This window comes from Panthera pardus, unplaced genomic scaffold (assembly GCF_024362965.1).
Source record: "Panthera pardus isolate Hobbes unplaced genomic scaffold, ASM2436296v1 HiC_scaffold_6, whole genome shotgun sequence".
NCBI lineage: Eukaryota > Metazoa > Chordata > Mammalia > Carnivora > Felidae > Panthera > Panthera pardus.
In genome coordinates, this window is record NW_026526991.1 from 15,191,298 (window position 1) to 15,202,437 (window position 11,140).

The 11,140-nt window shown below is 50.2% G+C and overlaps 1 protein-coding gene across 3 annotated transcripts in view; it reads right to left on the reverse strand.

The window, feature by feature from the left end:
- The window catches only part of ABTB3 (ankyrin repeat and BTB domain containing 3), a 315,349-nt gene extending 306,624 nt beyond the window's left edge, over positions 1-8,725 (reverse strand). For 2 of the 3 annotated variants that reach the window (XM_053895843.1, XM_019446694.2), the window contains exon 1: positions 7,029-8,725. In XM_053895843.1, coding sequence (XP_053751818.1) covers positions 7,029-8,166 — 1,138 coding nt within the window. In that variant the 5' untranslated portion in view covers positions 8,167-8,725. The remainder of the gene's footprint in view (positions 1-7,028) is intronic. The other variant, XM_019446693.2, reaches the window with a different exon arrangement.
- Positions 8,726-11,140: the final 2,415 nt, after the last annotated feature.

The following is an 11,140-nucleotide window of genomic DNA, read 5'->3' on the forward strand; positions in this document are numbered from 1 at the left end:
ACCCAGCCATTTGTGAGCTGTGTCACCTCAGACAGATTCTTGAAACTTTTTGTTCCTCAACTTTCTAATCTAGAATTGTGGTTGGGAATGGCTACCCTGCCAGAGACCATAATTCCCAGCCCCCTCGTTTCTAGGTGAGGCCATGTGACTGAGCTCTGGTCACTGGAATGTGGAAGGAGTTGATATACTCACATCCAGACTGTCCTATAAAAACCTCCTGCACTCTTCCACACTCCTGTTGTCCCCGAGCATGGAAGTTCTGGGGAGTCAAATGTTCCAGAAGGCAGAACCTCCGTCAACTTCTGTGGAACAAAGCACTTCCCTGCCCTGGCATCAACTTTTCTCAACATGAATGAGACGACCACTTTTCTTGTGTTTAGCCACTAAGATGTTATGGTTGATCTGGTCTAACAGCTACCATCACCCTGACTACTAAAGAAATTGGTACCAGAAGTGGGGTGCTTAAATATGTGGTCCTGGCTTAGAAGTCAGATAGTAGAACCTGGGAAACTGGACAGCCTCATGTTGGACAGTGGTAAAATGTTAACTGTCACCTAGGACGACTCAGAGGCAGAAACTGGGCCAACTGAGCCTATAGGCTCTAGAGAAAGATGTTTAGGAAAAAAAAAAATGGTAATAGTTTGCTTTATTGCTCCTGGCTGAGTTTAGCAAGGCATTAATAAGAAAGAGGAGCTGAAAAAGACAATGATTTCTAGACCCCAAACAATAAGAGTAAAGACTGAGAAGACTTAAGTGAAACAAATGATCAGATTAAGGGTATAAGCTTCCGCATAAGCCTGATGGCTGCAAGGTAGCTGTCATTAAGGGGAGATAAAGAAAGGTATCCAGGTAAGAAAGTGAAGAAATAATCCAGTTTGATAATTAGCTCTAGGAAATGACTATGGGTGTGGCTATCGTCACATTCGATGTCACTGATGAAAATCCTACTAAGTTGTTAAGAGAACTGCATTGGCAACATCTCTAAGCGTGCATTTTAAAAATCTTTTACCGTTACAGCATTAAAACAATCCTTGGGCCCCTAGAAGTTCAAGGGCAGGAAGGAACTAGGTTACAAAAGATTTAGAGCTTCAGGTTGGTCATACCCCTCAGGACCTGCTTCAGGAAGGGCCAAGAAAAAAAATGGACAAAGACAATCCTCCCACCACAAGGCAGAGCCAGGAGCATGGAGAACAAGAAACCAGGAAATTTCTCCCAGAAGCAGACTCAGGGCTTAAGCAAGGAACATCACCCATTTCCAGGGCACAACTACACAGTGCCTGCTTGCCAAGGTTTCAGAAGAACTAACCCAGTGACCTGTGTGTGTCTTCCACTACTGCTTTTTCTTAATGGGAATTTTACTGCGGCTACCCTGCCCTTTCCAATGTGGAAATATGGATGCAGAGGGGCAGATAACATGTCTCTGTTGGCTCATGGCTCCCTGGACCATGAGAAGCCATACACAATCCAGTGGCTAGAACTCAGCTTCACCCAAAGATCCTCAACTTTCCTCTGCAAGCAATGACTGCACAGAATATTAGTGTCCTCCCTTGGGAAGGGGAACATGTTTTAAGTGAGAGAAGAAGGATACACACAGATATTTGGTGGCTGGAGAAACCCTGGCACATCTGGCCAAGGATATATAAGCACAAACGATGGAGATCCCTTTCAGGCTTAGCCGGTAACACCTTTCGTAAGATCTCTACTCTCTCCTTTCTCTACCTATTAGCTAGATGAATGTCCTAGTATGGCCCTGAAGGCCACATACTAAAAGGTAAAGAAAGCCAAACACATCAATCTTGGTACCTAACTGACCCTCCTTCTCCTCCCCCATCACTCCTCTCCCAATCAGACTTTAGCAAGTAAGAAACAACCTTCTATTATGTTAAATTCCTGAGATTTGGGGGTTGTCTTTTATAACAGCGAATGTGATTATAATGATTATAATAAAGAGAAACCATGCCTGCATGTAATAAGCACTACATAACTGTAGCTATTATTAGAATACCCATTTTACTGATAGGAAAGCTTGCAAGTTATGGGTGTGCCTGACTTCGAAGTCAGACCTCTCGGTAGACGATAATCAGACCAATTTTAGAGGTGATTTTGGTGCCTGGCTCAAGGTCACTAATCATGATAGACCCAGAATTGGAGGCCTTCCTCCTATTCAAAAGCCATCAGCATGCGGCTCCTGACACCAGGTCTCCGGGTTGATCCCTCCTCATTTTATTTTGCTGTTATTTTTATTTTCTGTTCCATGAAACACCCTACTTGCAAATGCCCCAGCACTGAACTGGCAAGTCTGCATAGGAAACCAAATAACCCTCCACTGACCCAAATTCCAAGTTTTCATTTACATTCAGCTAGTTAATTAAAAACGTGCTCTGTGAGCACAGACGCTGCCGTGGCTGACTCTTGAGATAGTTTTGCTATTCTTTGGAAGAAGCTAGGTTTCTTCTGTGACATTTTTGTCCAGCACAGCAACACTGCACCATGGAACAGCATGACCAGATAGGGGACAGGAAAACTGCTGAGTAAGCCATTTAGTGCACAACAGAATCTAAGGGGGCAACGGCGAAGAAAAAGACCTGAAAACCATCCTACCCACCAAGCCAGTGTTGCCGGGGCTGGGGCCCATGTTAATTAATGTTTATAAAGTGATTTGGGATTCTTGAATGAAAGAGACTATTCAAAATCAGCAGCCTGAATAATCAGTTTTTTAAGGAAGCCATTATTGCTAAGTGCCTACTATGTGACAGGTGTTTTCACATACTTGATCTGATTTAATCCTTTAATCACTGTATGTGGTAGATTTGGATTTTCTTCCCTTTTTTTTAATGCCTTTTTTGTTTGTTTTGGTAATCCTCACTGTGCAGATGAGAAAACCAAATTCAGCAAAATTAAGTCATTTGCTGGAAAGCAGCAGAGCTGATATACAAGGCTAAGTCTTTCCCAGTATAAAGTCCTTATCCCTTTCATCACACCACACTGCCTCTTCCAGTCTTCCCTTCAAACTCTCTCTGCATTACAACAAAATTTCAGTCAAGGACGTCTATCTTTTTTTTCTTAATGTCTTTGTTGTTTGTTTGTTTGTTTGTTTTTACTAAAGTACATTTTAAAATATAGTGAAACACACATTCTTAAGTTTACAATGCAATGCCATTTCAACAAATGCATATACCTCTGAACTCTATTACCTGGAAAGTTCCCTAGCACTTCACTAAGCATGCCTTTTTAAAAATAATACAGCTTATTTAAAAATACAGCTTATTTAAAAATAAGGGGTGCCTAGGTGGTTCAGTTGGTTAAGCAGCAGACTTTGGCTCAGGTCATAATCTCACCATTTGTGGGTTCGAGCCTCGCATCGGGCTCTGTGCTGACAGCTCAGAGCCTGGAACCTGCTTCGGATTCTGTGTCTTCCTCTCTCTCTGCCCCTCCCCTGCTCACGCTCTCTCCCTCTCTCAAAATAATAAACAAACATTAAAAAAATAAAAAATACAGCAAATAAAATAAGCTACTTTCTTTTGACCAAAACAATCTTTTTGTGACCTTGGCAGTGGGGGCTGAGCCCATGGAGCCAATCCGTGAGATGGGTGCAATGAATTATTTGACTTTGGGAATTTTGGGAAGGGGGATCCAAGTAAAATCCTGTACCTTGCTGGCTCTGTCCACACCAGAGAGGAGTTCATTTGGATGAGATAAAGATGTGTGATACCACTGTGCCTGGATTATCACAACTACCATGACCATTTTGGCCCCTACCATGTGTCAGGCACCAGAGTGTAATGCCTTTATACACGTAATCTCATTTAATCCTAATGATTACCTCTATTTTACAGCTGAAGAAAATGGGGCTCAGAGAGGTTAGGTAACATGCCTAAGAACACACGGCTAGAACAGGACAGCCTTGAAATTCAAATCCAGGAAGTCTGACTTCAGAGGCCTTTAGAGAGTTGATTATAGATGCTGATGGGTAAATTTTAAATCCCAAAGATTTAATGGGCCTCTTACATTCATTCAACAAATAGTACTCAGCATCTGCTAATGGGCCTCTTACATTCATTCAACAAATAGTACTCAGCATCTGCTATATGCTAGGTGTTAACAGACATCTAATAAGCTCCAGCTGTGTACCAGGTGCTCCCTTAGACTTTGGTAGAGATTATAAAAATGTAATAATCTAGTACAGCCCAGTTCAGTTTGAAAGAAACAACAAGAGTAATGTGTTGGGACAGAAAGACTGTCAGGCTGTAAAGGGTCTCTGTTCAACTGGGTTGGATGGCCTAAGAGCAAAACAGTTAGGTTCCTTGTGCCTCAGTTCCTCCTCTGTATAATGGGGATAACAGCAGTAGCTTTTCAAGGGAACGCTGAAGATCAAATGGGTCATCTGAATAGCGCTGGATATATGTTGGCTGTTATTACCTGTGTACTGCATATTTGCGCAGTCCTTAAATTTACTAACAGCTCAATAAATATTGACGAATAAATGAATTCACAAATGAAATAAGTGATGCTGCGGAGTTAAAGGGGGAAAAAATCGATCATGTGAGGACTGGGCTCCTTAATAAGGCCGGCAGAGCAGAAAGACTGCCATGCAAAACAGTTTAATAGGTTTGATGTTTAATGTATGTTTCAGATACCTAAGAAATTAATTGCTCATTCCTTTCTCTTCTGCATAAATGACCTGCCATTTTGAACAAGCTCAAAGAAAAGAGATAGATCACAGTGAAATTACTGTATATCTCATACTAAGAAATGGCTGAAGGGGCCCTGACACCCAGGAGTTAAACTCTGTGGTGTGGTAAACGCCAGGATGGCTGCAAACCCCAATCACCACACACTCACCCTGCCCAAAACCAACTCTGTGGTCTTCTCCTTCCTTAAATTATACTCACTCCGAAAAGGATAAACACAAACACTGTCTTTAAAAGATGTTAAAGATCATAAAAGTAAAACCAATTTGAAAAAAATTTAGAGGTTACTAATACAGACAGAGCTACAGGACGCCCTTATTTTACAGATGAAGAAACTTGAGGCCCAAGAAGGAGAGTCAGCTAAAGTCTTAACTTCAAGAGAATGGCAAAGACGCGGGTGGAGCAGGTTGCCCAGATTCCCAGATCCCAAGACTGGCGCCCCCTAAGGGGATGCTCCTTACTCGGAAGGAAACACTGTGAGAGATTACTAAAAGGAAGGTCCAGTCCCAGCAGGGAGCTAAAGGTTTGGTGGGCCAGTAAGAATTAAGGATGATTGTAATGGGAGAGGTACGATCAGGGGAGGTGGGCGCACCTGGTGGGAGGAAAATTAAGCCCTTCTGTGTTTTTGTTTTTGTTTTTTTTTGGGGGGGGGTAGAGTTCCATACACAGAGCAGTCCAATCCACAGGTCCCGGGGTTTTCAGGCGAATCCTCCCCCTTCTGAAGAAGCTTATGCAAAGACCAATCAATAATAACCTTCTCCTGCAGGTTTCCGCCTCGGTCAGGATTTCATGTGTGTTTGGGGGGGAGGTAAGGGGGAGCCTCTGCGCCCTCGACTGGCAGCAGAGTGGGAAGGGCTCTGGCCAGGAGATCCTCGAGAGTCTCCAGATCAACGCGGAAGTCACGATCCCGCCCCTCCCCCACCCCCACGCCCACTTTGCTCCTTCCCTCTCCTCCCCCAACGATGATCAAAACCAGGTGAAAGGACCGAGAGCTGGAGGGCCAGTTTCCAAAGGGCTTTTGCTGGAGCCCCGCGCGCCTGCCCTCTCCTGCGCACACTCACAGACACATTTAACATACACACGCACACACTCACAAGCACACACTTGGCACCCCCAGAGGCCGGGCCGCGCCCGCCGCATCTTTCCTTCAGCCCCCGGGAAACCGACAGGCAGCAACATGAATGAAATCTACCCAGAAAGACTGCATTTCAGCTCCAACCACGCAATCTCCGGCCAAACCACCGAATATGTAGCAAAGTTTTATTTCGCTTTTAGAGTCTCCAGTTACGCTTCTACCATTTCCTGTGGAAAACTGAAGCTTTGAAGTGTCTAGCTCTGGCTTTCGCAGACAGGCAGGACCGCCAGCTCGAGCTCTCGAAAACAAGAGCCCCCAGCCCCACCCCCTCCACCGCCAGAACTGCAGGTTCAAACCCACCCAGCTCCCGCCTCCAAAACGGGGGTTGTGGGAGGGGGTGACCGAACCTGCTGGAAACGACGCCCTAAACTGACAGCCCCCTGCAGAACCCCGCCCCACTCCCATCCTGCCCGGGTCTCGAGTGGCGCTCCTTAAGGCAAGTGGTGACAGCTGCAGCTCCCCGCCACAGGGAACGGAGAGAGGCAGGAGCTGGAAGGTCGGATATTGAGGAAGGGGGTGTCCGTCGAGCAGCACCCACCAGCTGTGCGCTCTAGCCTCCAAAAACTGCCCCGGGAAAACTTGGGACCTAGAAGTCTTCCCGCTCGACCCTCTCACCACACACACCTCTCCCCCACTGTTTCTAGGCCAAGCGATCTCTCCACTGTTCTGCCTTGACGGCCGCGGGGCCTCTCCTACACCCGCGCCCAGATAGGGTCCCGGAGGGCGCAGGGAAGTATGAGAACTGGGCGGCAGTAGGAGGAATGCACCTCTTCCGTAATTCCAAGCAGCCAAAGTCCTGCGCCCGAGAATTTGGCATCTTCAAGGTCAAAAACAAAACAAAACAAAGCACAGGGCTATGGCAGAAATACGTACTAGGGGCAAATGATCAAACCTGTGCCCCCACATGGTGATGGGTTCTTCCCACAGTCAGCAGGCGGCAGCCGCCGCCCCGCCCTGCAGTAGGGGCAGAACTGTGCTCTCCGGCACTTCGGAACCTTAGGAGCCGCGCGCGTAAAGTACGCGGATTCCGAGCGCGGGGGTGAACAGACGAGTTTCGGGCCGCCTCCAGCTCTGCGGTCCTCTCAGAGGCCTGGGACAGCAGTGGGTGGCCAGAACGACGCGGGGGGGAGGGTGCGAGGCAAACTTGCAACCGGAGTTGGAGGGGTTGGGTGGGAGGAGGCGGCACCCGCGCGGCCACTTACCGCTGGCATTCTTCCCGCAGATGAGGTGCTGGTAGGGCTGCAGGAGCCCCCAGATCTCGGAGTCGTTGTTGACTGTGTGCTCCAGCGTTTCCACGGTGAACCTGGGCGCCTCGTGGAGTGCGTGGTGGTGGTGATGGTGGTGGTTGGCGGCTGCTGCCGGTGGGGCTGCTGCGGCAGCAGCGGCGGCCGGCGGGGCGCAACAGCTGCTGCCCCCGCTGGCGCTGCTGGCTGCGCTGCAGGCGCCGCCGCTCGCCGCTCCCCCTCCCGGCGCCTCCCGCTCCTTATCCGCCGCGGGGGCCGTGCCGGGGCCCGAGCTTGGGCCTGGGCCGGAGCTGGAGCCCGGGCCAGGGCCGCTGCAGCTCCGGGGCAGTCCGGAGGCCACGACCCTCAAGTAGATGTCCCGGAAGAGGCTCTCCATGCAGGCTGTCAGGTAGATGGCGGCGTGTTCGTGGATGCGCAGCGCCACGCGGCTGTCCACCATCCAGCGGTACACGCGGCCCACAGAAAAGGTGAGGCCGCATCGCGCAGACTTGCCGCGGCCCAGGCGATCGCCGCCGGCACTGCTCATGTTGTAGAGGGACAGCGCGGCCAGCGCGGCCGCCGTGCAGTGCGCCGCCAGGCCCCAGGACAGCACGATCTCCATGGCGCTCTGGATCTCGTACTTGGTGCACTTAGCGAAGCGCAGGCTCAGGCGCTGCGCCTCTTTGGCGATGCGTACCAGCGCCCGGCTCACCAGCGTCGACAGCTTGGCCAGCGCGTCTTTGGGCAGGCCGCCGGGGGCCGCCGGGCCTGCCCGGGGATCCCGCGAGCGCAGCAGCAGCGCCTCCAGCTCCTGGAGGGTCCAGGGGACCTCGTCGAGGTCCGGCAGCAGCCGCGAACAGTGCTGGCCGGCGCAGTCCAGCCCCTCGGAGTCTTCCACCAGGGCAGTGTTGACGGTGTCAAAGCTGTTGTGCCGGCTGTGCATGGAGTCAGCTAGAGGCGGCCAGCAGCTCCCGCCATACGGAGACGCCGGGTGCGAGTCGGAACAGCACAGGGACAAGTTGGAGGAGCGCACCGAGTCCGCCGCGCCACCATAACCCGAGTCCAGCGTCAGATCCTCCAGGGTCCGCACCACAGGCTTCTTACCTCTCCTGGCCATCGCTGCGCCACTTCATGCTGCGGCCGCCAGGGAAGGAGCAGCGAGAGCAGCGGGAGCCGGCGCGCGGGGAGAGCCGAGTCCGCGCTGCTTCGGTTCACTTTTCCACCAGCCGCTACTACCAAGTGTTAACTACTTTCGGCTGCTTCCCCGGGCCGCCGCCGCCGCCGCCGCCGCTGGTAGACACCGGGCAGACCCCGAAGTCATCTTCCAGAGCCCGGGCGGGAGCTGGGGCGCACTGGGGAGCGAGCGAGGCCGGGAGGAAAGCTCACGCCGGGACTCGCCCCTTTCTTCCAAAATAAAATAAAAAGTGTCTGACCCGCTCCTCCCTGGGCCCTGCTGAGCGCAGAAGCCGCCGGACGCCGGCCTCAGTGTTCGTAGGACGGAAATGGACTCAGATGCCGCCGCAGCAGCAGCTCTGCCGGCAGCTGGCTCCGGGGTCCAGGCTCCCGGTTCCCGGCTCCCGGCTTCGGGCTCCCGGCCCGAGGTTCGCTAGAGCGCCAGCCCGCCCTGCACTGAAGCGCAGCAGTTACCGCGGCGGCTGCAAACCCTGCCGAACCCCGCAACACCCTGGCAGCCAGCAGGGCGGGCGTATGTAAAGCAGGGCCGACGGAGAGCCAATGGGATTAGAGGATGCTAATTATCTCGCCCTTTTTTTTTTTTTTTTTTTTTTTTTAGATTCCTCTGCTCCACGTAGCCCCGCCCCTCACACACGCCCCCGGCGGTGACCAAGGCTGCAGGAAGTAGGGGGCAGCTGCACGGCAATTACCGGGGGGTCTGTGGGAACGAACAGCCGCGGATACTGTCCCTCTGCTGCTGTCCCTGCCCCTCAGTCTCCTGGCTTTGGTACCAGGACGGGAGGGTGGTAGGTTGGGCAGGTGACCCCCACCCACCGAGGTGTGCTACCCGCCAGTGGTTCACAAAGTGTCTGCCTGGGGTCACTTCCTGCCCCTGAGTTTCGGATTTCAGTTTGTTTTTTTCTTTCATACGCAAAGCCTGTTTTTTTCTTCCTCTACCCTTCCCCCACCTTTGGGTCCCCATACCAATTAATGCGGCCCTCTCTCAGCCCTAGTTCGCCTCAACGTGGAGGGAAGGTTAGAAACAGGGCCAGCTAGCTGAGAGGCCAGGGCGATGGATACCACTAGAAGGCTGAATCTCAGGACCTGAGCCACCTGCCACCAGGGCACATGAACTAGGTTCTTTTCAATAGCCAGAAGGACGACCCTGCGCCCATCCTTCAAAGGCCCGGGTGGTGGTCGGCTGGAGGGAAGGCTCCAGTCCCACTTTACCATCATGGTGCATGTAGTTCCAGACAGCTCAGCCTTAAAAGGGTAAATTTGCACGGATGAGAGGTTTGGTTTTTGACTAAAGAAAGATCACATGTATGCATGACTTAGCTGCAGTTGTATCAAATGTCATGGGCTTGTTTATTTGTCTCCACCCACCAGGGCAGAATTGATACCCTTCCCACCAGGGGATTCCCAGCTCCCACACAATGTCTCTGCCTGAGGTTCGGGACCGTCTTCCTTCAGCTTAGAAGTCCCCTCCTACAGAAAGGTAGTCCAGATCCCCCAGTACCCACCTGGGGACTTCACCTGCCTACCCCCATTCTGAAGCTGTTGATTTCTGGGCCCTTTTAACACTAGGTGGTTGCAATATGATAATGTTTCTAGATTGCACACTGGCCAAGGGGTTCACTGTGCATAGGCCTGTCACAAAACAGTCACTCAGTAAATGTGTGCTGTAAATGGGTGGATAAAGGAAGGAAGGACATGAGTTCGAACTGTTGGTTCAAATGGACTTTCCCAGATAACCCCATAGATCGTCTGATGTTTCTCCTATCGATCATCCCCAATCCACTCATCCCTTCACCCCCAACAAACCACTACCCTCTGTAGCTACCATCGTAGTACATGAGTACATATACTCATCACTTTTCACTTTGACTATTATAATGTTCTACCGCCTGTTCTTCTCTCCTGCCTCTTCCTTCTCCAAACCATCCAGTCCAGGATCTTCCAAAAGCCCATTTCTGACCTTGTCATTCCTTTCTTGAAAAAAAAAAAAATTCAAAGGCTCCCCATTGCCTTCCAGATAAATAAAGTTTGTACCAATTAGCTGGCCTTCAGGGATCTCTCCACTCTGTTTCCAGACTCTCCATAAAATTCCAAACCTTCTATAAAGGATTATGATGATTTTATGTGTCTGTCAACTTGAGCAGCCCACAGGTGCCCAGTTTAAACATTGTTTCTGGGTACGTCTCTGAGGGTCTTTCCAGATGAGATCAGAATTTGAATCTGTGGACTCAGTAAAGTAGATTGCTCTCCCCAATGTGGTTGAGGATCGTCCAATCCAAATAGAAGAAAAGGTAGAGGAAAGAGGAATTCACTACTTTCCCCCCCACCTCCTTGATGGAGCTGGGACGTACATTCTTCAGCCCTCAGACAGGGATTTACACCATTGGCTCCCCTGGTTCTCAGGTCTTTGAACTTGGACTGAACACCACCAGCTTTCCTGGGTCTCTAGCTCACAAACGTCAGGCTGTGGGACTTCTTAGCCTCTATAATTTACATGACTCAATTCCCCATAATAAATTTCTCTATTTTTTTCTCTGTTTTTTCAAAGAAGCAGAACACCAATAGGAGATATCTATATATCTATATATAGATATATATATATAGATAGATATATATAGATATATCCGATTCTCTGGAAAACCAACTAACACATGGATACATAGTCTTTAATGAGCTGAACCCTGCCCCCTGCCTTTTTCTCCAGATTCTGTATCATCAGGCTAACTTCCTAAGCATATATTCACACTCACGTAGACACACAGATACACTCACACATATACACAGAGACATGCAAAGATACAGACACACTCACACACATAATCTCTATGCTCAGCCATACTAAAATCACTTGCTGGTTTTCCAAATTACCGTGTTATCCCTTGCATCCCGTATGTTTCTGC